The following is a 26,420-nucleotide window of genomic DNA, read 5'->3' as shown; positions in this document are numbered from 1 at the left end:
CCTAATCCACAACATAAACAGCCTTCGAAGCACCCTGAAACACCTACAACCAGAAGTGGATAAAATAGATGAATGGGACCTTCTAAGAATCAAATCCCTACGCATATCCAAAAACTTCTCCAACAGAGTAAAAAGGGAAGCCACAGACTGGGAAAAATATTTGGTAATGACATGTCAGACAAGTGACTTATATCTAGAATTTTTAAAATACTCAAGCACCACAACAAGATAAAGGTAAACAACCCAATTGCAAAATGGGCAAAGGTGAACACACACTTCACCAAAGAAGACATTCAGATGGTCAACAAACACACGAGGAAATGTTCAAAATCCCTAACTCTAAGAGAGATACAAATCAAAACAACTATGAGATATCTTCTCACCCCAGTAAGAATAGCAAAATTTAACAGAGCAGCAATAACAAATGCTGACGAGGTTGTAGAGAAACTGAAACCCTTATTCACTGCTGGTGGGAGTGTAAAATGGTGCAACCACTATGGAAGGCTATACTACCATTTGACCCAGCAGTGCCACATTCTTCTTTGTATATAGTGCAGCTTCTTAGAATAATGGTCAGCATACAGATTGAAATCTTAGAGTAAAAGGATATAGTCCTGACACACATCTTTACTTACTTTAAACCATAAAGTATCCCCTTGTTCATTCAAACCACTGTTTCTCAATCTATATACAGGTTCTGTATGAGCACAATTAAGTGTTCTAGAATTTCCATTCTTATCAATGTTACCCATAATTTACTATGATCCCCACAGCTGAATGTCTTTGCATAGTCAAAACACAAGTCAATAACTTTCTCATACTTTCTACTTGCAGCCAAGATCCATCTGACACCTTTCCTTCCACAGCCTTTTCTGAAACCCTTGAATTTTTGACTGTTCCCTGTTTGATGTAATACTGCTCCACTTCAATAATCATAAGAATGGCTTTATTTGTGTGTGGTATTAATTATCACTCATTCATCACCTGCAAGTGGCTGACCATCCATTGGGTTTTCAAAGACTGTAAATCACACAGGAGGAAATTGCCCATCTTTCTCCTACAGAACTCCTGGTGGATTCAAACCAGCTTTCTTTAAGTTAGCAGTGCAACTTTCTATGGACTACAACATCAGAGTGCCCAATAGTAATGATATTGTTCAATAATTTCCACACTCTGTTGGATTACCTTTTTTTGGAATGGGTACAAATATGGATCTTTTCTATTCAGAGACCAGTGAACACATCCAGGGTTGTATCTCCTTGCTGAAAACACTTCAATTGGTATTCCACCAATTTCTAGAGCCTTATTTTCTGTCAATACCATTAGAGTAGCTTGACTTCTTCCTCAGCACCATTTTTCTTGATCTGTTCTTGTTAAATGCTGTTAAGTAGTAGGCTCATAGTGACCCTATGAACAAAAGACTTGAACACTTGTATAATTTTCTTCATTTTTCCAAGTTCATAGGGTTTCCAGAGGCAAGCTATTTCAGAAGTAGATGCCACTCCCTGCTTCCAAGTTTATTTTAGTTGGGGAGCTCCACCAAACACTGTTTGCCATGGGTGACCAATATCACATTTGGCACATCAGGGTCACAGTGTTCAGCATCACAGCAACCACAAATCAACAGACCACTTCTATACCACTTAGAAGGATGTTTGACCAAAAGCAATTAAGAGCAGGCCCAAGGGCCCTACAGCATTTAAAAATTACGGCACACCAACATGCTGGTAGACTGTTAGCCAGAGGCCCCCAGTTCATCTGGCAAGTCCCATCTGTTGACACCCACTTGGGACAAAAAGAAAGTCATAAGAGCGCCGAGCGTTCCATACCTACCCCTCCTCAAGATGTGAGAGGACGTCACAACTTTCAGCATAAAACCAACTCAAAACACACTAGCCCTCAGCCTGAAGGTGAGGCCAAGCATTTCATCAGTTAAAAATTCCGGCATGCCCACATGCTGGGGGACTGTTCTTGATCTAGTTCCCGTTAATTCAGAGTAGATGGCCAGTCCTCCTTCCTAGTGTATCTTAGTCTGGAAGCCCCATTGAAACCTCTCAACAATGGATGATCCAACTGGTATTTGAAATCATGGTGTCATAGCTTCCTGCCTCACAGTAACATGCAGATCACCATATTAAGGCAAGCTGATAGACCAGTGGTCAGGTATTTGAATTGTAAAGCAGTTTGTTGGTGGTAGTATATGCTAGTGAGTCAGATTCTACTCCAAGCTGAGCCTCCGGTGGATTTTCAGAGGCTGTAAATCACACAGGAGGAAACTGCCCATCTTTCTCACTTGGAGCAGTTGGTGGATTCAAATCACATACCATTGGGTTGGCAGAACAACTCCTTACCACTAGGCTATCAGAGCTCCCTTAAAATAGTCCTGCCTGAGTTCAAATCCTGATGTGTCCATTTTGTTTTTGTTACCATGGACAAATGACGTCACCTCTTTAAGCCTCAGCTTCCTCATCTAGAAAGCAGGATGATGAAAAGACCTACTTCAAGGGTTATTATGAGAGAATACATAAGAATTGCTTGTAGGCGAGCTCTGGTGGCCTAGTGGCAAGAAGCTGCACTGCAATCCCAGAGGTTCACGGTTCAAATCCACCAGATTCTCTGCTGGAGAAGGAGGAACAATCTCCTCCTGTACCAGTCAGATCTGATTTGACAGTACACACACACACACACACACTAATAATAACAAAAATAAAAATAATTGCTTGTAACAAACAGTGCCTGACACATAGTATGTCGCTGTCATTCTTGTTGTTTAGGTGCTGTCAGGTTGGCTCCAGCTTGTCGCTATTCTACTTACAAAAGAAGGAAGCCCTGCCCGATCCTCACAATCTCTATGTGCTTACACCCATGGCTGCAGTCACTGTGTCCACATTCCAATTACTAATGGACATTTTCAGTTATTTCTCCTCATTTTGAGTAACACATGTAAAGGCTCTTCACTGTGTAAGAGCTTCACACCATCTATGTCACTAGGGCAGACTACCCTAAAATAAAGAAAAAATAAATTTCTGCATTGAGTTGCAATATTGAAGGATGCTGTGAGCAAAATTCTGAATGATCCAGGAAGCATCAAAAGAAGATGGAAGGAATACTCTAAATTACTGTGCCAAAAAGAGTTGGCAGACCCTGAACCTTTTCAGGAAGGAGTATTTAGTCAAGAACCAATGAAGATGTAAAAACAAGTTCATCAATGTATACCAACTTTGTAAGTAAATCAGTATAAAATAAAAAATTTTATTTAAAAAACAAACAAACAACAACAACAAAAAAAAACAAACAAATTCAAGCTGCATTGAAGGCATTAGTAAAAAGAAGGCCCCAGGAATCAATGGGTGACCAATTGACATGTTTCACCAACAGATGAAGCTCTAGATGTGCTAATGAAGCTATGCCAGGAAATTTGGAGGACAGCTACCTGGGCAACTGATTGGAAGAGATCCATATTAGTTACCATTCCCCAAAAAAATTGATCCAATAGGAATTGGAACTTCATATTGTCAATATCATATGCAAGTAAAATCTTGCAGAAGATTATTTCAAAATGGCTAGAAGAGCACATTGATAGAACTGCCAGAAATTTAGGCAGAATTTAGACTAAAACTGTCACAAGGGATAATATTGCTGATGTCAGGTAGATCTTGAATGAAAGAAGAGAATACCAGAAGGATGTCTATTTGTGTTTTATCGACTGTACAAAGGCTTTTGGCTATGTGGATTATAGCAAACTATGACTGACATTGAGAAGAATGAGAACCCCAGATCATTTAATTATGCTCATGCAAAACCTATACCTAGACCAAGAAGCTGTTGTATGAACAGAGCAAGGGAATATTGTATGGTTTAATACCAGGAAAAGTGTGTATCAGGGTTGTATCCTTTCTACATATTCAATTTGTATGTAGAACAAATTATATGAAGAAGAGTGTGGAATCAGCATCAGAGGAAGACTCAACAAGAACCTGAATTATAAAGATGACAACCTTGCTTGCTGAAAGTGAGAGGACTCAAAACGCTTACTACAGAGGATCAAAGACTACAGCTTTCAATAGGGGTTGCATCTCACATCAAGAAAACAAAAATCTTCATAATTGAGCCAGCAGACAATATCATGATAAATAGATACAGAAATTGTCAATCTCCCTTAGACCTACCTACAGTCAACACCCTTGGCACCAGCAGCCAGGAAATCAAAATACATATTGCATTGGGAACGTCTGCTGTCAAGGATCTCTCCAAAGTGGTGAAGAGCAATGATGTCAGTTTGAAGATTAAGGTGCACCTGATCTAAACCATTACCTTTTAAGTTACTTGCTATGCAGCTGAAAGTTAGGCAATTAATAAGGATGACAGGAAAATAATCTTTGCCTTTGAGTTGTGGTATTTAAGGGTAGTGCAGACTATCTAAAGTACCAACAGACATATCTTGGAAAAGATGCAGCCAGGTTGCTTTATGGAAGCAGAGAGAGCAAAGCTTCACCTCACATATTTTGGGCATGTTGCTAGGAGGGGGTCAATCTGTGGGAAAGGGCAATATTTTTGGAAAAGTGGAGGGTCAGTGAAAGAGGGGAATACCCTCAAAAGATAGATTGACACTTTGACTAATGGGGGGCTCAAATATGTCCGAGATGATGAGGATGGCATAGGATAAGGCAGGGTTCAGATCCATTGTTGATAGGATCATTTTAGTGATAGTCAACTCGATGACCCTTAACAACAACAATAACTTCCACATTGTGCTTTGAGAGTCTTCTACCCTGAGTGCTTCATCTCAGGCTCTGTATCAGACAGTGTTCAACTACCTTCATAGGGTTTTCAAGGGCCCATAAGACTGGAATCATTAAGCCATCGCATTTCAAATACCAGCAGAGTCATCTGTAGTAGAGAAGTTTCAGTGGAACTTCCAAACTAATACAGGTTAGGAAGCAAGACTAGCAAAAATGGGCCCTTGAAAACCCTGTGAACAGCCTTTAGTATGTACTTGCTATTGTTAGTGAGGAGCCTTCAGGTGGTACAAGCAGTTAACACATTCAGCTACTAACTGGATGGTTAGAGATGTAAGTTTGTCCAAAGGTGCCTCAGAAGAAAAGCCTGAAGATCTCCCGTCCAGAAACCAGCCACTGAACACTATGTAGGACAGTCCTCAGCTGACACACACAGAGGCTCATGAGACAGGTGTCAACTCAGTGGCAGGTGAATGGGTGTATTTTTTTTTCTTTAAAATTATTGTTGTGTTCAGTCTACTAGCTTGGAAGAAGGAAGAATTACTGAGTTTAATACTCAACTGTCTCATGAGTGACATTTCTGAGAAGCCTTCAGTGTTTTAACCCACAGAGGAACTAAATAATGGAAAATTCAGGCATTGTGACTAGCTTTGATTGAGGAAAGGGAACTTCTTAACATCACACACATCTTCTCACTTCGTTAGCTACTATGTCTTGCTCTCTATGATTGACCATGACTCAGTCTTCTAGCTCAGAAAGTGTGGGTATGTCCTGAACTGTCTCTGTTCTTTCTCTATTTCTAGATGTTGCTTGATTTTCCCTAGTCCAGGGGTTAGTCATCCTTCATGTCAGCTACTGCAGACTCCTCCTCTGGATGTCATTTGTTCTTAGCCCTTACCTCCCACGCAACTTGCCTGCCAAAGATGTTTCTATCTGTTCCTAAGATTAAACTCCCTTCCTCTTAGAGCTTTGTCTTTCCAGGTGGTAAAGAGGCCACACAGTGTGCTGAAGCCCAAGGCTGTGAGCAAGAGAGTGATGTGGATCATTCATTCACCAGCATGAACTCCTGCCACATTCTAAGCCCTATGAGATATAATCTATACTGTAGTAGCTGTCCTCAAGGATCCCACAGACTACTGGGGTAAAACAGACAGATCAGAAAAGTAGAATAAATCCTAGATTCAGGGACTTAATTGTGTCCTCCCAAAAGTATGTCATCTTGTCTGGGCCATGATTCTTAGTGTTTTGACTATGTAATGATGGAAGTGGACAGTTAAGCAGTGATGTAATCATCCCATGATTTGATTTGATGTGGTCAACCAGTCAATTCTAAGGGCTTTAGGGTGGGATGCAATGCCCTTACTCATGTAAAGGATGTTTCCCTGGAGTGTATCCTTCACTGCCCTTTTATAAGAGATTAAAGGAGAGAGAGAAGTAAACAAAGAAAGGGAGACCTCAGTGCTACCAAGAAAGAATAGCTGGAAACTGTTCTTTGAACTCGGGGTCCCCATGCTGAGAACCTTGTAGTCCCAGGGGAACTTGATTCTAAGACACAATGGAGAGCTCCAAAAGACTGTTAAACTCACAGATACTGGGAAGAGATAAAAACTGTCCCCCAGGACTGACAGGGAGAATCTTCTCTGAGAACTGGTGCCCTGAATTTGGACTTCTAGCCTCTAGTATGAAACAAGGAATTCCTAGTTGTTAAAATCATCTACTTTTAGTATTTCTGTGACAACACTGTTGTTGTTATGTGCCATTGAGTTGCCTATGTACAACAACGCTAAACCCAGCTCTACCCTGTGCCAATCTTATTGTCACTGACATACCTACCCTCATTATCCCAGTCACTGGATAAATCAATCTCATCGAAGGTCTTCCTCTCTTGTGCTGTCTCTCTACCTTCACAAGCATGATGTCTCTCTCCAAGGACTGGTCCCTCTGCGCAACATGTACAAACTATGTCAGATAAAGTTTCAGAATCCTTGGCTCCAAGGAGCAGCCTGGTCTCACCCTGTCTAGGACAAACCTGTTTGTTCTCCTGGCAGTCCATGGTATATTCAATACTCTTCTCCAGCACTACAGCTCAAAGCCATCAATTCTTCTGTCATCCCTCGTCATTTTCCAGTTCTTCTGTCATCCCTCGTCATTTTCCAACTTTCTGACGCATAGCAAGTAATTGCAAAGACCATGGCCTGAATCAGGCACACCTTAGTCTCCAGACTGGCATTGTTGTTCTTCAGTACTTTGAACAATTCTCTGACAGCAGACTTTCCCAATGCAATTCATCTTTTAATTTCCTGGCTGCTGGTATCAAGAATGTTGATTGCGGAGACAAGCAAACGAAAGCTGTTAACAATCTCAATCTCTTCACCATCTATCATAATGCTACTAATTGGCCCATTTGTGAAAATCTTTGTTTTCTTGATGTTGAGCTTCAATCCATATTGAAGACTATAGTCCCTGACCTTCTGAATCAAGCATATCAGGTCCTCTTCAGTTTCAGCAAGCAGGGTTGTGTCATCTTCATAATGCAGATTGTTCACGAGTCTTCATCCAATCCTGATGCCACATTTCTCCTCATAGGGCCCAGCCTCCTGGATGATCTATTCTGCATATAGATTGAAAAGGTATGGAGATAGGACACATCCCTGGCATACACCCCTCCCATTTTAAACCATGCAGTGTTTTCTTGCTCTGTTCTGACAACTGCCTCCTGCTCCAAGTATATAGGTTTTGCATAAGCATGATCAAGTACTCTGGGATTCCCATTCTTCTCAGAGTCAGCCACAGTTTGTTATTATTCACACAGTCAAATGCCTTGGCATAGTCAATGAAACACAGATAGACACGCCTTTGGTGCTCTACTTTTGGCCAAGTTCCATGTAACATTAACTATAATATCCCTAATACCATGGCCTCTTCTAAATCTAGCCTGCACTTCTGGCAATTTTCTGTTGATGTGCTACTCGAGCCATTTTTTTTTTTTAAATCTTCAGCAGAATCTTACTTGCATGTGATATTAATGAATGTTGTTTAATAATTTCCACAGTCTGTTGGGTCATCTTTCTTTGGAATGGGAATAAACATGATCTCTTCCAGTCAGTTGGCCAAGTGATTTCTTGGCATAATTTGGTAAGCATATCCAAGGCAGCATCTGTTTGTTAAAATAGATCTGTTGGTATACTGTCAATTCTTGGGGCCTTGTTTTTTTGCCAATTCTTTCAGAGCAGCTTGAACTTCTTCTTTTATCACCACAGGCTCTTGCATATACGTTGTTTTATGAAATTCTTCTGTGTTCGCCAATTCTTTTTTTTTTTTCCAATTCCTTTTGGTACAATGACTCTGTATACTCCTTTCATCTTCTTTTAATGTTTCCTGGATCATTTAATATTCTGTCCAAAGCATCCTTAAGTATTGCAACTCAAGGCTTGAATTTGTTCTTCAGTTTCTTCAGCTTAAGAGATACTGAGTGAGTTTGGCCCCTTTGATTTTCTGACTCCAACTCTTTGCACATTTCATTATAATATTTTCTTTCTCTTCCTGCGCTGCCCTTCGAAATCTTCTGTTCAGCTCCTTAGTATTTTGATTTCTTCCCTTTACTTTGGCTTCTTGGCACTTAAGTGCAATATTCAGAGACATCCATCTTGGTCTTTTCTTCCTCCTCTGTCTTTGTAATTACTTTCCAAATTCTTCCGGGATTATATTCTTGATATTCTCCCACAGCTCGTGTGGTCTTCATTCGTTAGTGCTCAAGGTCTCAAGCCTGTCCCTGCGATGGTTTTGAAGTTCAGGTGGCATAGACTCAAGGTCACATTTTGGTTCCCATGGCTTTGATTTAATTTTCCTTACCTTCAGCTTGAAGTTGCATATTAGTAGTTGGTGGTCTGTTCCACAATCAGCACCTGGCCTAGTTTTCACAGCTGATATTGAGGTTCTTCAGTGATTCATTCCACAGATGTAATGGATTTTATTCCTATGCATACCATCAAGTGAAATCCATGTGGATAGCCTGAATTTATGTTTCTTAGAAAACATTTTGCAATCAATAAATCATTGATTGTACAAAATTCTACCATTCTATCTCCAGATTCATTTCTTTCACCAAGTCTATGTTTTCCAACTACCAATCCTTTTTCTCTGTTCCCAGCTTTTGCATTCCAGTCTCCCGTTATTATTAATGCATCTTGATTGTATGTTCAATCAATCTCTAACTGAAAAAGTTGGTAAAAATCTTCTATTTTCTCCTGTTTGGCTCTGGTTGTTGGTGCATATATCTGAATGATAGTGCTATTCACTGGACTTCCTTTTATGCATATGGATATTATCCTGTCACTCACAACATTATATTTCAAGATGGATCTATGAGTTTTAACTCTGAAAGCAACCTCATTTTCCCTTACCTTTTTATCTCCAGATAGTAGATCTGACTCAAAATGTCCCATGCCAGACCATCTCATTTGCCAATACCTAGTATGTCAATATCTATGTGTTCCATTTCTTTCTTAACAATATCCAATTTTCCTATATTCATGGTTCTCACATTCCATGTTCCAATCACTAGAGTCTGCTTACAACTGTTCCTCCTCCTTTGTGTTTCCATACTTGAGGGCTCAGCCTCAGTTGCCATATCTGATAGTCTAACTGTGCTCTACTGTACATAGGGTTTTTGAAGTCCTGCTATTTTGGAAGTGGATGGCCAATCCTTTTTCCTGCTTTTGTTGTTGTATGTGCCATCGAGTCTCCTGTGAGGCATAGTGACCCTATGTACAGCAGCTCTGAACCCTTCCCTGTCCTGAGGCAGTCTCACTAATTTTGACACACTTACCCCCATTGCTCCAGTCACTGTATCAATCCATCTTATCGGGGGTCTTCCTTTCCTGCACTGTCCCTCCACCCTTCTGATGATGTCCTTCTCTAAGGAGAACTCTCTCCTGGCCGCATGCAAAGTATGTGGGATGGAGCTTCAGAAGGAGGATTTTGAAGCACCTTCTTCCTAGTCTACCTTAATTTGAATGCTCAGATTTAGAACAATATCTGACAGACAAGCAGTTTACAAAAAAGAGCTGGTGAAAGATGTTCCCCCAACTATAGAAACAACCAATAGATTCAGTTGTCCTCACTCTTGACATGTGTCTTGACCCTCCCCTTTCCCTGCTCCACCGCATTACCTTCTAACCCCACCTACTCCATTCAATACCTATCTCTACCTATCCAGCCCTTAAGATGATAGCTTATGTCTCAATCTTTCTGGGCTTCTGTTATTCCAAATGCCTCAAGATGCTGCCAGTTTTTCATGCTGCGGCCAGTATCTCTTGAGTTTGGGAGTCTGTAAGTCCAAATACCAGGTACTAGTCTTTGGAAGCAGGAGTGGCATCTACTTCCTAAATAACATGCCTCTGGAAGCTCTGTGAACCTTGATAAATGTTGATAGTTACAGAGGGGCTTTGGCCTTTGTTCATAGGGTTGCTATGAGTCATGCTCAACTTGAAGGCAATCAATAACAACAACAATCTTAGCAGCACTAGACAAATAAAACTAAACCCACTGCTATCAAGTCACTTTGGCTCATGTTGTTATCACATCCCATCGTGTCGGAACCAACTTAGAGCTGACCATCTACCAGGTTTTCAGGAGCAGCAAATCATACAGGAGAAGACTGCCCATCTTTCTCTCGTGAGCAGCTGGTAGATTCAAACAACAAACCTTTGGGTTCGTAGCACACTTTCTTACCACATAGTTTTAAATGAAAAAGGGGTGTGTGTCAGGGATGTGTCCTCTCCCCAAACCTATTCAATATGGATACTGAGCAAATAATTTGAGAAGCTGGACTCTGTGAAGAGGAATGTGGCATCAAGATCAGAGGAAGACTCACAGTCAACACCCTTGGTACCAGCAGTCAGGAGATCACTGGGAAAGTGTGCAGCCAGAGACCTCTCCCAATTCTTCAGGAACAATGATGTCAGCTTGAGGACTAAGGTCCGTCTGATTCAGGCCATGGTCTTTCAGATCACATGCTGTACATCTGAAAGCTGGACAATGAATAAGGATGACAGAAGAAGAATTGATGCTTTTGAGCTGTGGTATTGGAGAGAATGCTAAATATCCCAGAACTGCCAGACTGCCAAAAGAACAAACAAATATGTCTTGGAGAAAGTGCAGCCAGAGTGTGCTTTGTCTTACATACTTTGGACATGTGGCTAAGAGAGGCTATTCCTTGGCGAGGAACATCATGCTTGGAAAAATGGAGGATCAGTAAAGGAGAGGAAGTCCCTTAGCCAGAGGGATTGACAGAGTAACTGCTGCAATGGGTTCAAGTGTGTCAGGAAGATGGTACAGGATAGGACAGCATTCAGATCTGTTGTTCATAGGGTTTCTATGGGTCATACTCAACTCAAAGTCACCTAACAACAACAGGCAACAAGAACTTAAGAGCAACCCAATAAAACAGAGTAGAGTTGCTCGACAGGGTTCCGAAGGCTTTGAATCATTATAGCAGCAAAATGCCTCACCTCTCTCTTGGAGCTAGTGGGTTCAAATAGCTCTATCCACTGCACTACTAGATACCCTTTAGATAACCTGGGGGTGCTACGATGTACTATGATAGAGTGTGAGCACAGGTTAAGGACACCTTAGCCAGGTTGCAGAATGGCAAGAAAGTGTTCCTGGGGGAAGGGACACCTGAACTGGGTTTTGAAAGGTAACCAGGGGTTTCCTGGGCTAAGAATTTGGACTGCAGATGCATTCCAGGGAGAAAGAACTAGTGGGCAAAGCAGGAGTATGAGACTCAAGATGTATGCCTGAGTTTGGACTAAGTAGAAATATCCTAAGCAGTGGCTAGTTCTGCTGGTGAGACAGGCCATCCTGGATCCCACAAGACAGACAGGAGTGACTCAGCCAGTCCAGGAGGTGTCTCAGGCATGACAGGACATGACACAGTCAAGAACTTGGCATGGATCTCAGCTGAATCCATTGTTTTAGAACGATTACATGAGATGATGTATGTCAAATGCTCAGGGCAGTGCCTGGATCACAGTAAACACTTAATAAAATGGTACCTATTATTATTATTATCATCACTGAATCACATTGTTGGCGTCATTGAAAGAACTGGCAGAGGCTAAATCTGGAAGTCGCCCAGCAGAAAATCTGTTAGAACTGTTACATCTGGGCTGAGCCTCTGTGGGAGGTGGTTCTGACTCTTTTGTGGAAAATGGACTCTTTGGAGACTCTGACAAAAGCTGGGAGTCCTCTCTCCAGTAAAAGGCACATCTGCTCACATGAAGCTTCGCCTATTATTCCAGGGACTTCACAGGCTCCTAGAAGCCAAGCTCATCTAGAACCTGGTTGGACACAGCTGTTCCTTGTCAAGCATGGCTCAGGAAAGTTCCCACTGCTCTCTCAGTTTGTCCCTCCAAGTGAAAACCTCAGCAATATAGTTTCAGTCCTGGGAACGTCCTGTGTGTTTTAAGATATAAAAGGATATACTTGGGAATGAGCTGTTGTTTGCTGCCCCTGGTCAGAATTCATTCATAGCTTCCAGCCGGTTTTCAGAGGCTTTTAAAATCACATGGGAAGAGACTGTCTGTCTTTCTTGTGCAAAGCGGCTAGTGGATTTGAGCCTTATCCTTAGGGTTGGCACCACAACTTCTTACCACTTGTTGTTATTGTTATTAGGTGCTTCCAATATGAACCCTCTCCTATTATTCTGTGCCATCCTCACAATCTGTGACACACTCAAGCCCATTGCTGCAGTCCCTATATCAACCCACCTAGTTGAAGGTCTTCCTCTCTTTTGTCGTCCCCCCAGTTTCTCAAATGTGATGTCCCTCTCCAAGGAATAACCTCTCCTAGCAACATGCCCAAAGTATGTGAGATGAAGCTTTATCATCTTTGCCTCCAAGGAAGGAGCACTCTGACTGCACTTTCTCCAAGACATATCTGTTTGTTCTTTTGGCAGTCCACGGGATATTCAGCACTCTTCTTCAATACTACAGCTCAAAGACATCAATTATTCTGTCATCCTTATTCATTGTCCAGCTCTCAGATGCATAGCAAGTGACTAAAAAGACCATGGCCTGACCTTAGTCCTCAGACTGACATCATTACTCCTCAATAGCTTGACTAGGCCACTAGACTACCAGAGCTCCCTGGAATGAATGAAGGAAGGAAATCAGTGAAAAGTTTTCATGGATAGGCAATCTCTGCTCTGTGGAGTTCACATAGAACTCCAGCTGTTTTAATGCTCTGCCACCATCTTGAAATTCTTAATTAACAAAGAAAGACTCCCACTTTTGTATTGAGCTCTACAGATTATGTAACCAGTGTCTAAGTAGAAGAAAATTATTTTAACTAGCTTATAGAGACTTACTCCATAAGCAACAAACAAGGGGCATGGCAGAGTCTAGAACCTGGGCTACTTGGTTTCAGAATCTTGGGTCTTTGCCATTACAGCACAGCGCCTCCTGAGTCAAGGTGGCCAGTGAGAGCAGAGAGGAGAGAGAAATGAGCAATGAGCGCTGTCTTGATGCTTCTGCCAGATCACTCTCCTGCCCTCCCCTGAGTCTTCCTCCTTGCCTCCTCTTGTCCTCTCGGCATCAATGTCACTTTCTCAAAGAGATGTTTCCCAGGCTTCCAAATACAAATGATGGCCTCTCCCTTGTTCTCTCTTATACTTTTTCTTTTGCTTCAAGGCATTCATCAGAATGTCTAACTACATTCTTTGTTATATGTTTGCTTGTGTTAATAGACCTCCACCAGACTGTTCACACATAGAGAGCAGAGATAATGTCTGCTTGGTTCATCTCCTTATCTCTTACTGAGATTCTGGCACATAGTAAATAAAACAAACAAAACCCTCAAACCTGTTGAGTCCTTTCCAACTCAGGGTGCAACGTGTCACAGAGGAAGCCTGCTCTGTGGAGTTTCTTGGCTATACTGTTTAAGGAAGGAGACCTCCTGGTCTTTCCAGCATGGTAGTTGCTGGGTACATTTAAACCATTAATCGTTTAAATTAGTATTAGTATTGGTGTGTGCCATGCATTCAGATCCAACTCCAGTGGGTTTTCAGGGTCTATAAATCACAAGGGAGGAGACTGCCCATCTTTTTCCCTTGGAGTGGCTTGGGGATTCGAACTACCTGTCTTTGGGTTGGCAGCGAAATTCCTTACCCTTAGATTGCCCTTTTAGGTTAGTTGTTGTTGTGATATGCCATCAAGTTTACTGTACTCACAGCAACCCTATGAACAATGGCTCTGAACTTTTCCCTTTCCTGAGCCAACTTCACCATATCCTGTACGCCTGACCCCATTGCCACAGCCACTGTGCCAATCCATCTCAGCTGGGGTCTTCCTTTCTTGTGCTGACCTTCTACCTTTCCAGACATGATGTCCTTCTTTAGGGACTAGCTCCTTCTGAAAACACATCCAAAGTATGTAAGGCAGACTTTTAAAATCCTTGCCTCCAAAGAGCAACCTGGTTTCATTCACACTCTCTAGGACAGATCTGTTTGTTTTCTTGGCAGTCCAAGATCAGCACCAGCAAGAAGAGATATTTCATTTGGAAAGTGCACAGAATGTGACGATGAATCAAATGAAATAGGAAAGTCTTAAGGGTCACTCAGAGGGAACCCTCTTGGGTGATGTTAAGTTCCAAGAGGCATACAGGAAACTGGGGTGGGTATGGTTAAACAGACTTAGGATATGTTGCATGTTAGTGCTTTTAGGGTCAGATTGGAGAAGCCAGCCTTCTGCCATCAAGGCTTTGGAAATCCCTTCTCTACTGCAGCCTGGGCTTGGGGCAGACCCCAGCCATCTGGGCAGACCATGCCGGGCAGTGGAAGCGTGACTGTCTCCTAGTCTGAGAAGCTCTGTGGGGGTTCATCTCCAGATCCCAGGATCCTCCAGGAGTGTGTACGCAGTCAGGGGTCAATAAATGTCAGCAGAAGGAAAGATGAACAAGAGGAAATATGGCCAGGCAAAAGAGAGAAGCTGAAATGAGAAGCAGATCTAGGGGTGGGAGTGGAAGCCAAGGTTGGAACCCTGGAGCCCTAGAGACAGGTGGACAGAGGCCTCAGGATGCCAAGAACAGGGGCCAAGGGCTTTACTCACGTGGCCACACTTCATCCTCGCATCTACACTGAAACGGAAAACCCAAAGACACTGCTCTCTAGTCAGTTCTCACTCAGTGATCCTATAGGACAGAGTTAAACAGCTGCTTTAGCATCTTAGAGGCTGTAAATGTTTACCGACGCATACTCTCAAGGAAACATTCATATACCTACTCTGTTTACGGGAAAACTGAGGTTAAGAAAGGTGACGTGATGTGCCCAAGGTCAGACAGCGAGTGAGCAGAGAAGTCTAGATGGGACCCAGAACTGTCAGCTCCTCAGGCTGCACTCTTACCCCTTGGCTCCGGGCCTAGGCTGGAGCCTCCGCTCCTCCCCAGCCCTCCTCCCCTCGGCTCGCCCGGCTGCCCCGCCCCGCCCCTCCTTCCCCTCCACGCCCCTCCCTCCCTTTAGGTGGCAGCGGCGGAGGAGCCACGTGGTGGGGCCAGCAATCCGTGGCCGCGGTGCGCCCGGGCGGCCGCCCCAGCTGGGCAGTACTGCGCTACGCTCGGCGCCTACGCTCCGCGCTCCCCACGAGCCGCCCCGGGGCAGGAGGCGCGCCCGGCGGCCGGCCGGCCAAACAAAGGAGGCGCGGCGCGGGGGAGCGAGAGCACGGGCCGACGGACCATGGATTCGGAGCGCGGCCGGCTGCCCCCAGCCCTGAGGACCCGGCGCTCCCGGCCCAGGCCCTAGGCGCCTGGCCCCGCCGCCCGGGGCGCCCAGCGGGGAGACGCGAAACCCGCGCGGCGCGGACGAGGCGGCGGCCGCTGAGCAAAAGGGGGCGGACGCGGCGGGCGGCCCGTGCGGCCCCGGAGCCATGGGCAAGTGCAGCGGGCGCTGCACGCTTGTCGCCTTCTGCTGCCTGCAGCTGGTGAGCGCCGGTCGCAGGGCGGCCGGGGCCGGGTGGGGCGCGGCGGGGCGGGGTCCCGGGGCTTGCGGATGGGGTTGGGTGGCTCTGTGTGTCTGTTGGGGGCGAGTGCCCGGGTAGGGGGTGATCTGGAGTCACAGAGCGGACGGGCGGAGCCTGCTCCCGCTGGCCCGGCTGTCTCTTTGTGTGCGCTTCTCGCCGCGGTGCCGGCTGCTCCGCCGGCCCCTGAGCGCGTCCTGTGCGCGGGTCCCCGGCCCGTCCCGCTCCTGTGGCTCTGCGCGTCTGTCCGGTGTTGGATGAGTGGTCCCTCGCCGGGGATGCGCCTTGGGGCTGTGGCTCTCTGGGGCTGGGGGTGTGTCCGAAGCTGGTCAGCGAATCTGTTGAGGTCCCTACCGGGTGTTTTCCCTCTAGATCACTCCTTGCGTGGATCTTCCTCCGGATCCCTGTTTCTGGACCCCGCCCCTATGTGAATGTTTCTCATAAAGTCGTTGCTTCTGTGCCCTCGCTGGGTTTCTCCTCGGTGCGTGTGTCTCCAGCTCTCTAACCCTTTTAGATCCCTCTTCATCTGTGTGTATTGGGATCTTAGACTTCAGGGAGCCTCCTTTGTGCCGTCTCTGTTCCTCTTCACCCTCCTCACTGGGCAGGTCTGGGAGTGGGGCGCCATCTCTCCAGACAGGGGCATAAGAGCCGCCAGGTGGTGACCCTTTCGGCCAACAGAGCTCTTCTCCTACCTTTGGCTCTGGCCATTGTAGCCGTGGGCATGCCATCAGGTATTCCCCCAGAGCGGCAGGGGTGGAGGCAGGTAGACAGGCTTAGCTGCGGCGTCTGGCACTGGTGGGGGTGGGGAGGGACGCTTGAGTGCCCTGGGACAACCGAAGCAGCTGGTGATACCATACCCACCCCCAGCTGAAGAACTCAGAACCTTGTCTCAGAGGCGTGGACGAGGGAAGAAGTGCTGAGAGAGACCCATTCTGCCCTCGTGTCAAGCCTTGGTAGTTGAATTTGGGAGGGCAATTAAGGAGAAACCAGTATCTCCTGCCTCCCCTGTAGCTGAGACCCAACAAGGGAGGGCTTTGACGCTTTTTTAGGCAAAGGTCCCTGGGAGCCTTCTTGGGAAGAATTTAGGTCTAAGTATGAGTTGCAGGAGCTGAGTTTGGTGCCTGACTCCATGATCTAAGTCTCCCTCTGAGGGCTCCCCTGACCTTCCACTCTCACCCTCTGCCTCGAGGCCCCTGTGAGAGAAGGTGAAGCTTTCAGCCACACACATGCAGACTGCCTCATTCTTCTTCCTTATCTCCCTTCAGGACCCAATTCCCAAACTTGCCATCCACAGATCTGCTGTCCTGGGTTCAAACAGCCTGATCTGTGAGGCTTGCAGCCTGCCTCACTTCTGAGGTGCTGGGCAAGTGACTTCCCCTGTGATTGGCTGTAAAATGCTCATCTCTGTGGTTTGCAAACCCAGATGACCAAACCCACTGCACGTTTCCAAGGCAGAGGGGACTAATTAGGACCAGCTAGAATAGAAGTTCCAGAGGAAAGAGATTACCTGTGTTGTAAATCCTCAACAGCTAGGACAGTGACTGCCAGTCCATTAGTATTTGTAGTATAAATGAATGAATGAATGAATCCGTTATTTGGCAACTTCTTACTCTTCTTTATCAACCTTGATAATGTAAAAGGCCCAAGAATGTTGAAACTTTTTTGGAGAACATCTTAATGTTGGGTGTTTTTATTTTCCTGTTTATTTTTAAATTTTAAGAGTCCCCCCATAAATGCATGTATGGAGGGGAGGGAAGAAATCAGTAAATCATCAGACAACAGAAGATAAAATAGCATATCACCCTTTGGTGCTCTGCCCTACTCCCTAAAGCAGTTAGCTGTTTGCCCCTGTGCTCACTTTCTGTTGATGATGGTAGCATGGTTGGCTCTGGAGAGCATATGCCAGGTACCAGGCATTCCCCATAAGTGCCTCTGTGTGTATTAACTCATTATCCTCATAAGAACAAAAAAACCACATTCATTGTCACCGAGTGGTTCTGACTCGCGGACACCTCCTGTGTTCCACAGTGAGAAAGAGCTTAGCACTATTCCATTGGGATTTCTCGGCCGGTGGCATAGTCTGTAGCAGCTGCGCTGCTAACGGGAAGGCTCTTCCTCTCCAGCAGTTCGTATACACCAGCCACTTCCCAGGGGAAAGGTGGACTGTCTCTTCCTGTTAAGTGTTAAGATTTACAGCCTCAGAAACACATGGGAGGTTGCTGTGAGTTGGAGTCCACTCACACGCAGAGTGAGAGTCTTAAACAAAGCATATTGACAGGCCCCTGTTCCATTGCACTGTTCAAACCATCACCCCTTCCATTAGCAGCAACTTAGAGCAAGCTGTTTGCATCACCAGTTGCTGTTGGTAGGTGCCTTTGGGTTGATTCCCTCTCACAGTGACCCTGTAGACAACCTAACAAGATGCTGCTTGGTTCTGTGCCATCGTAACAATTGCTGGTTAACAACAGCCACCGTGTCATGTCAGTCCATCTCATTGAGTGTCATCTTTCTTTTCGCTGACCCTCCACTGTACCAAGCATGATGTCCTTCTCCAGAGATTTGTCCCTCCTAATAAACTTCTAAATTTAGACAAAATTGCCATCCTCGCTTTAAGGAGTTTTCTGGCGTTATTTCCAATGGACCTTTTAATAAGCCTATAAAATTATTATTATTATTGGCATTCTGTAGACTAGATTAAATAACTTGCCCAGGGATCTACAGCTAGAGCTGATTGTGGAGTGGGTCCCTCAAGTTGTCACTAACTCTCCCAGGAGCCCCTGTCTCCTGGCAGCTTCTCTCCCTGTGAAGTGCAACCAGGATGCTGGAATTCATCAGCCTGAGGCAAGAGGGAGCCTCTGTTTTCTCATCCAAGATAAAGAGACAAGGGAAGGCAGAGACTGTTAAATATTTTCCAGATGAAAACGTGAGGAACTGTATCATTTTGCTTTATCAAGTAGGGTTTAGTCATGATAATAAAACAGGCCAAATTTGAAGCAATCTCTTGTAGTTGGGATAGACTTGCTTTCTGTGGTGTAGAGGGCTATTCCGGTTTTGCTGTTCAGCCATACTGGGGTCCTGGGTTGGACTGTGGATTCTGGCAGCAATAGGTTTGAGTCCCAGTTCTGTTACTTCCTAGCTGTGTGAGCCACACTTTTGTCATGGAATGATTAATGGCCAATTTAGCAGAATAGTTTCAATTCTTAGGGTTGTTGTGAGGGTTAAATTCAGATACTGAATTCAGCATTGTGCCAGGCATAGATTAAGTGCTCAGTAAACGACAGTCTTTGACTGTCATCTTATTGATTCTATACCATAGAACGCTGTTGAGATTTGAGGTTCAGACATACCAGGTTTCCCCCTTGCAAACTTCTTTGTGAAAAGCAGTAGGTAAGTAGACTCTGAACTGGAAGTGAAACAGGAGGCCTGGGTTTAAGGCTAGCTCTGCCACTGACTCCTGGAACGCGGGCGAGTCTCTCCCCGTGTAAACAAAAACCCATGTAGCTGTCAAATTGATTCTGACTCAGGGTGACCCCGCTTGTTACAGAGGAGAACTGCATACGGTTTTCTTGTCTGTACTCTTACAGAGCAGATCACTAGGCCTTTTGTAAAGGCCTTACAGTTACTAATCAAGAGCCAGCCATCAGTGCCACGCAGAGGCATTCCCCTAGTGCAGACCTCATTTTATCTGTCTGTAAGTTGGGAAGAACCATTTTTGTGGCTCTTTGAGGCCCTGCCAGCTCTGCCCTGTAGCTCTTGGGTGGTGTCTGGGCAGTCATGGCACGTTGGTGCATCTTGGTCCGGTTTCATTCTGTAGAACCTCTTGGGTCCCTTGCTTCTCTGGGTTCTATTTGGTTATGTCACCGTGGCAACATCACTCACCTCACTCCCTGATTTTGTGCTTCCCCTTTCCGTCCTCTGCCCAAATGCTGCTTTGCTTCCCGGTCCACTTCCTTCCTGACTCCTCGCCTGCCACTCTGTTCTTGCTGTAAGATGAGGAACAGAGGTATGCCTGAGGGAGTCATCATCAATTTCTTCATCATCATCATTATCACTCCCATTTCTGGAGTCCTGTGCTAAGCACTTTATATGCATCTCCTCATTTAACCAAATGAGCTTACATATGTAGAGTGGTTGGCAAACTGCCTGGTGCATGTTAAACAATCAATAAACCTTAGCCATTTTTACTCTTTTCATCCGTCTTATTCTCCACAACAGAAGAGATGCTTTAATCACCCCTTTTCTCAGATGAGGAAACTGAGGCTCCATTGACGTAGCAAGGTCTCCCTGAGGTCACTAAGCCAGTCAGTGACAGAACCAGTGTGTGAGTGTATTTCTGTCAGCCCAGAAACCTGCCCTTACATCTCTGCCGCTTGTCACAAACCTGCGTGTGACCTGGGACAGGTCTGTTCCCCACGCTAAATCTCAGTTTTCTCATCTGAAATGAGAGTGTTATGTCAGTAGGCCCGCACACAGCACTTGGCCTGGATGCCAGTTGAGCATTCGTGGGCACCGCACTGCCATGCTGTCACCATGATTGTTGTTGTCCCAGCTCTGTGTGACCTTGGGTACATGCATAGTGTTCTGTAAGAGAGGGCGCATCATCCCCGCATGCCAGAGTGCCTTGTTGTCTGTAGCCAGGTGCCCAGCACATATTAGTCACTCAGAAAACAGTGGTCTCATTCTCCTCCCTTCTGGAAAGCTCTTAGCTTTCTGGAAGGTAGGGGTGGGGGGAGGGAATATGTCGCTTCCTGCTGAGCTGCGAGTAATGGTGTGAAACGTGGTCAACCTGATTGATGTCGTTATTAACAGTAGTGATGGTGAAGACTGGAGGAAGACAGCTCCAGCGGGGGCCTGCGCTCCCAGGCAGCTGTGTCTGCCAGCTCTCAGCTTCCTTGGGAGGGTCTAGCTCTGCTCCGGGTGGTTGAGGTCCTTGGACTGGGCTGGTTATAAATTGTCCATCTCATGCCCTTCAGAGTCAGGAGTGTGACAGTAGCCAGAGCAGTGACACGTTCATCCTCATAGCCCTTTGGACAGCATGCGGTTGGGGTGGGCCGCTGGACAAATGCCTCAGCCAAGCACAACCTGGGACCTTAAGAATCAACAGAGCCAGGTGGGGTGGAGAAGAGGGTCTAGGGCAGGGGCTGAGGGATGACTCTTGTTCTGATCTTTACAAGGGTGGGATTTTGTTTTTTGAATGAATCAGACATGGCAGCTGCTCTGTGGTTTGGCTCCAGGGTTAGGGGCACTGGCTTGGATCAGGCAGAGGTTGCTTGCCTTGTATTATGATTTCCAAAAGGTCTTTTAGCTTCTCTGGGCCACCAGGTCCTCTCTTAAAAAGACCAAAACAACAGCTCCTACTCCACAGCACCCGGGGGTGGGGTGGGGTTTAGTGAGATGGTGGCTGCCCAGCCCTGCCCCAGGGGTAGGCTCCCTGTGGCTGTTGTTGGGGGGCCCCAAGTCAGCTGTAACTTGTAGCCTTATGTCTAACAGGATGAAGCAGTATATGGTTCTCCGTTGTCTGCCTGGTCACTGGTAGGTTTGAGTCCTTTGTCGAAGCTCTTGTGTTGCTCAGTCTCATTTAGGGGTTTGTCACGTCCTTACTGACTTTCTGACTCACCAAACATGATGTCCCTCTCCCGCAGTGAGATGGCTAGATGTCGTTATTTGCTTTGAGACTTGTGCAAGTCACTGGAGCCCACATCTCTGCCTGGCTTAAAGATTCTAGTGATCGAGGTTGTTCCCATAAACTCTCTGAACCTTTATCTGAGTTCTTTATCCAGAAAAGCGTGGAGTTTGGTGGGGAGTATGAAAATGATGACTTCCTTTGTTTGGTGTCTACTATGAGATAACTTGGGGTTGCTGTGATTCTGAAAGCCGTGCCCTGGTGTGTCAAATGTCATAAAGGTTCCCCAAGGTGGACAGGGTTTGGTAAAGCTCCCAGATTAAGACTAGGAAGCAGGATTGGCATCCACTTCTTAAAAAACAGGCTTTTAAAAACTCCATGAACAGAGGAATGAGGATAGTTATAGTACTGTAGTGGTAGAACGAGATTGGAAGTCAGTTGATGTTACATAGAGTGGAGGGTCGGTGAAGGAGAAGACCCTTGACCAGGTGGATTGACGTGGTTATTGCTGTAATGGGCTCTTGTGTGTCAGTAAGTGTGAGGATGGCGCAGGATAGGACAGGTTCAGATCTTTTGTTCATACGGTCGCTATGAGTCGTACTCAGTGGTACCTCAGAACAACAATGAACCAGGCATTGAACTAGGCACTTCATATACTTTGCCTCTCCTCACTATCTCACTTACACACGTCCCCACACTTAGTAGATGATGCAGGAGGAGCATGCAAACCCTGATGTGGGCCTCTTCTACCCTGCCTGCTGCTTTGTTCCCCTCAGAGGGTTGTAGAAGTGCTGAATCCGTGGAAGCGGATGGAGAAATCTAGTCCTTTCCAGGTATGAGGGCTTGTTACTACACACCAGATGCAGCCCCACCTCACCCTCTCTCCAACTATCTCCTCCTATCCTAAATCCAGTTAAGGGGGGCATGATTTAGGCTGAGGAGAAAATTATTCAGGAAGGGAACAAACCTGTCAGGAGGCTGTATCAATCTTCCTAACAACCCTGTGAGGTGATGTGGCATGTATAACCCATTTGTTGATGGACAGACTGAGGCTTAGGGGAGTGAAGGGACTTTTAACTAAGGAAACAAGAGATGCAGTCTGGGCTTCAAAAGTGTGGTCAAAGGGAGCTCTGGTGGCCTAGTGGCAAGAAGAGGTACTGCAATACTAAAGGTTCTGGGTTCAAGTCCGCCAGATGCTCCGCTGGAGAAGGGGGACAACTTCCTCCTATGCCAGTAGGGTCCTGTTTGACAGCATACAACAAGAAGGGAGAAAAAGTGTGGTCAAGGAAAATAGATTTAAGAATGACTTTTATAATCTGGCCCAATCGGAGATGGGCTGTTTTGATGATTAGAATCTGTTCTCTAGTTGCAAGGAGAGGTGGGTCACAGGAGGACAGTCTAAGTCCAGAGATGTGTTTTTAAAAGCTAGTTCTAGGTCATGGAGCCCAGTTCCAATGCTGGGGCTCTTGACTGCTCTGATGTGGAGAGGGCTGGTGATTTGGAGACAGAGATAGCACTGGGCAGCAGAGCAAGCCCCTCAAGACACTGGCCCATCCGGTGGTGCAGGAGAAGGAGCACTGAGCTTTGAGAAAGCTGGTTAACTGTGGTCAGAGCTTTAATGGGTCATCTTGGCTCCCTGGATGGAGCCCTGGTGGCAGTGTGGGTGAAAACATTCACTTGCTAACTAAAAAAGTCACTGGTTCAAATTCACCAATCACTGCATGGGACAAAGAGGAGAAGTCTGTTTCCTTAAAGATTTACAATCTTAAGAACCTTATGGGTAGTTCTCCTCTATCCTCCAGGGTCACTAGTGTTCGGAGTCGACTTGCTGACTAGAAATTTGGTTTGATTTGGCTTTGTCTCCCGGACCCCCACCTCTGTAAGCAGCTAGCAAGTCAGGAAGCAGGGAGGGAGAATAGAAAGAGTTTGGGCTTTGGAGTCAAGGGAGGGCCCAAATTAGGACAATGATTGTGCTTATTTGTGGCTTTAGCCTTGTGGTGCCTCAGTCTTGCCATCTGTAAAATGGGGATAATAACACCACATGGAACTATGGCAAGTGTGACATGAAATGTTATAGGAGGCGTGCTGGGCACAGGGTCTAGTACTAAGTGGATACAAGAAGGCTTGACCTTCTCTGGGACACAGCAAAAGTCAGACTCACTGTCCCAAAGGACTCCTCCAGCTCTGAGTCAGCAAAGCCCTCTCTTTTTTCGAGATAGACTGCACAGTTGCTGCCCCACTGGCCCACCTTGCTGTGGGCAGCAGTGATTGACGGGTATTGGGGTGTGAGGAAGGAAGGACACCCCTCCTTCTGATGGCCTGCCCAAGGCTTTACACCTGGGTGGCGGATTATCAGAAGACTCTGGTGACTTCTTTCCTCTAAGCGTCTGCACTGTCTTCATCTCTCAGGCTTAGGAGAGATGGCGTATCTGGTGAGAGAGTCTCGGTGAAGACCACAGTTCTGTCAAGAGGTTCTCCGCAGTTATTAACCCCAAGCCCACCACAGGTGAGCTTCTTGCACCCCAGAGAGACTACATATTCTTGTGTTCGATGACTTCATCTTGGGAAGGATTGTCTTCATTTAACTCATAAGTCAAGAAGAGTCTTGGTGGCCCAATGAGTAAGTGCTTGGCTGCTAACCAAAATGTCAGCAGTTTGAAGAAAAAGCCTGGTGATCTCTCCCTGTCAAGAGTGTCATCAAGTCAATTCAGACTCATGGTCATCGTCTAGAACAGAAAGAACCACCCCATAGGGTTCCCAAGGTCATAATCTCTGTGGAATCAGACTGCTAAATCTTTCCCCTGCTGGTGAGTTTGAACTGCCAGCCTTGCAGCTAGCAACTGAGTTAGTCTCTGTGCTACTCAAGTTCTTTCTGTGAAGACTGCAGCTTAGACAATTTCACAAGACTGTTCTACTCTCTCCTTTACAATCATTTTGAGCTGGAAAGTATTCAGCTGCACTCAAAAAACAATAGCAACAATAATAAGCCTTAAGTCAGAGTTGTGATGCACCCATAAAGCTTTAGCTGTTGGTGCATATATATTGTTCTAGGCACTGAATCTCGAGGTACGAGATATGACTGCAGCTGCTGAGGTGATGGTGCTTACGCACCGACTGACCCATTCCTCTCTGGGTTTCATTTAGTCTGAAATCAGGGGTTAAGGAGGCTGTTGAACTCCACCAGTGGTTTTCTTTTTTATTTCTTTTTTTTTTTATTTTGTGTGTGTGTGCGCGTGTACCGTCAAATTGGATCTGACTGGTACAGGAGGAGATTTGACCCTCCTTTCCCGGCAGAGCATCTGGTGGATTTGAACCGTGCACCTCTGGGATTGCAGTGCAGCTTCTTGCCACTAGGCCACTAAAGCTCTCCTTACCAGTGGTTTTCATACCTCTTGTACAGAGGCTCTGCAGATGTGGGGCAGATAAGCAGATGGTGAGACCCCTGCCCCTGGAATGATTAGGAAACTGTGTATGTGTAGGTTGCATGATCAGTTGACTATGTAATGGGTTTAATAGTGATGTGAATTCTGGGAGGCACGTGATGCTGGCTCTGTGTCCTGACAGGAAAGTACCAATAGCACAAAATGGAAGCACTTGCTGCAGAGGGTCAAGGACTGCAGCCTTCAATATGGATTGAGACTCATTATCAAGAAAACAAAGATTCTCACCACTGGGCCAATAGGCAGTATTAGGATAGATGGTGAAGAGATTGAGATTGTTAACAGCTTTAGTTTGCTTAGCTCCACAGTCAACACTCTTGGCACCAGCATTAAAAGATGTATTGCAATGGGAAAGTCTGTTGTTAGGGAACTCTCCAAAGTACTGAAGAGCATTGGTGTCACTCTGGAGACTAAGGTGCACCTGATACAGACCATGGTCTTTGCAGTCACTTGTTGTGCATCAGAGAGCTGGACAATGACTAGAGAGGATAGAAGTAGAATTGATGCCTTTGAGCTGTGGTGCTGGAGAAGAGTATTGACTATAACATGGACTGCTAAGAAAACAAACAGATTCATCCTTGAGAGGGTTAAACCAGCCTGCTCCTTGGAGGCAAGGATTCTGACGCTTTGTCTGACATACTTTGGACATGTTGCAAGAAGGGACCAGTCCTTGGAAAAGGACGTCATGCTTGGGAGGGTGTAGGGTGCGCAGGAGGGAAAGACCCTCTATGAGGTGGATTGATTCAGTGACTGGGGTAATGTGGGTAGGTGTGTCGGAGACAGTGAGATTGGCATAGGACAGAGCAGGGTTTAGGGCTATTGTTCATAGGGTCGCTGTGAGTCTCAGGTGAATCGACGGCACATAACAACAACAACAAAGTGGAAAAATGCCACAAGGGTTACCCATGCCATTAGGGTTACCCATTGTAGATAGTTGAGCTCCCAGATTAAGATAGACTAGGAAGCAAGGTTGACATCCACTTATTAAATAATAGGCCTTTGAAAATCCTATGAAAACTAGAGGAATGAGCATAGTTTTAGTAGTGTAATGGTAAAGCCCAGTTGGAAAGAGGAAAAACAACCCCTCGACCAGGTGCATTGATGCAGTGACTGCCACAATGGGGTCTTTTTTCTTTTTTCTCTTTTGATTGTGCTAATGTGAAACCTATACTTGGACCAAGAGGCAGTCGTCAGAACAGAGCAAGGAGTCACTGGATGGTTCAAAATCAAGAAGGGGGTCGGTCCATCAGGGATGTATTTTGTCTCCATACCTTTTCAACCTGTATGCAGAACAGATCATCTGAGACGCTGGGCTGTACAAGGAGGAATATGGCATCAGGATTGATGGAAGAAGCATCAACAACCTGTGTTATGCAGATGACACAACCCTGCTTGCTGAAACTGAGGAGGACCTGAAACGCTTGCTGCAGAAGGTAAAGGACTGCAGTCTTCAATATGGATTGAAGCTCAACATCAAGAAAACAGAGATTCTCACCACTGGGCCAATTAGCAGCATCAGTATGGGTGGTGAAAAGATTGAGATAGTTAACAGTTTTAGTTTACTTGACTCCACAGTCAACACTCTTGGTAACAGCAGCCAGGAAAT

General features: G+C 45.6%; 1 protein-coding gene across 1 annotated transcript in view; it reads left to right on the top strand.

Annotated features, from left to right (window-relative positions):
* The first annotated feature begins 15,655 nt into the window (after positions 1-15,655).
* NKAIN1 (Na+/K+ transporting ATPase interacting 1) overlaps positions 15,656-26,420 on the top strand; it is a 68,138-nt gene continuing 57,373 nt past the window's right edge. The window contains exon 1 of the mRNA XM_006894990.1: positions 15,656-15,715. Within this exon, the coding sequence (XP_006895052.1) occupies positions 15,662-15,715 (54 nt within the window). The 5' untranslated portion in view covers positions 15,656-15,661. The remainder of the gene's footprint in view (positions 15,716-26,420) is intronic.

The sequence above is a fragment of the Elephantulus edwardii genome, unplaced genomic scaffold (assembly GCF_000299155.1).
Source record: "Elephantulus edwardii isolate Elephantulus edwardi_28Jun2011 unplaced genomic scaffold, EleEdw1.0 scaffold00152, whole genome shotgun sequence".
In the NCBI taxonomy this organism is placed as follows: domain Eukaryota; kingdom Metazoa; phylum Chordata; class Mammalia; order Macroscelidea; family Macroscelididae; genus Elephantulus; species Elephantulus edwardii.
Note: the sequence above shows the minus strand (reverse complement) of the source record. Positions and strands in the feature narration are given on the sequence as shown.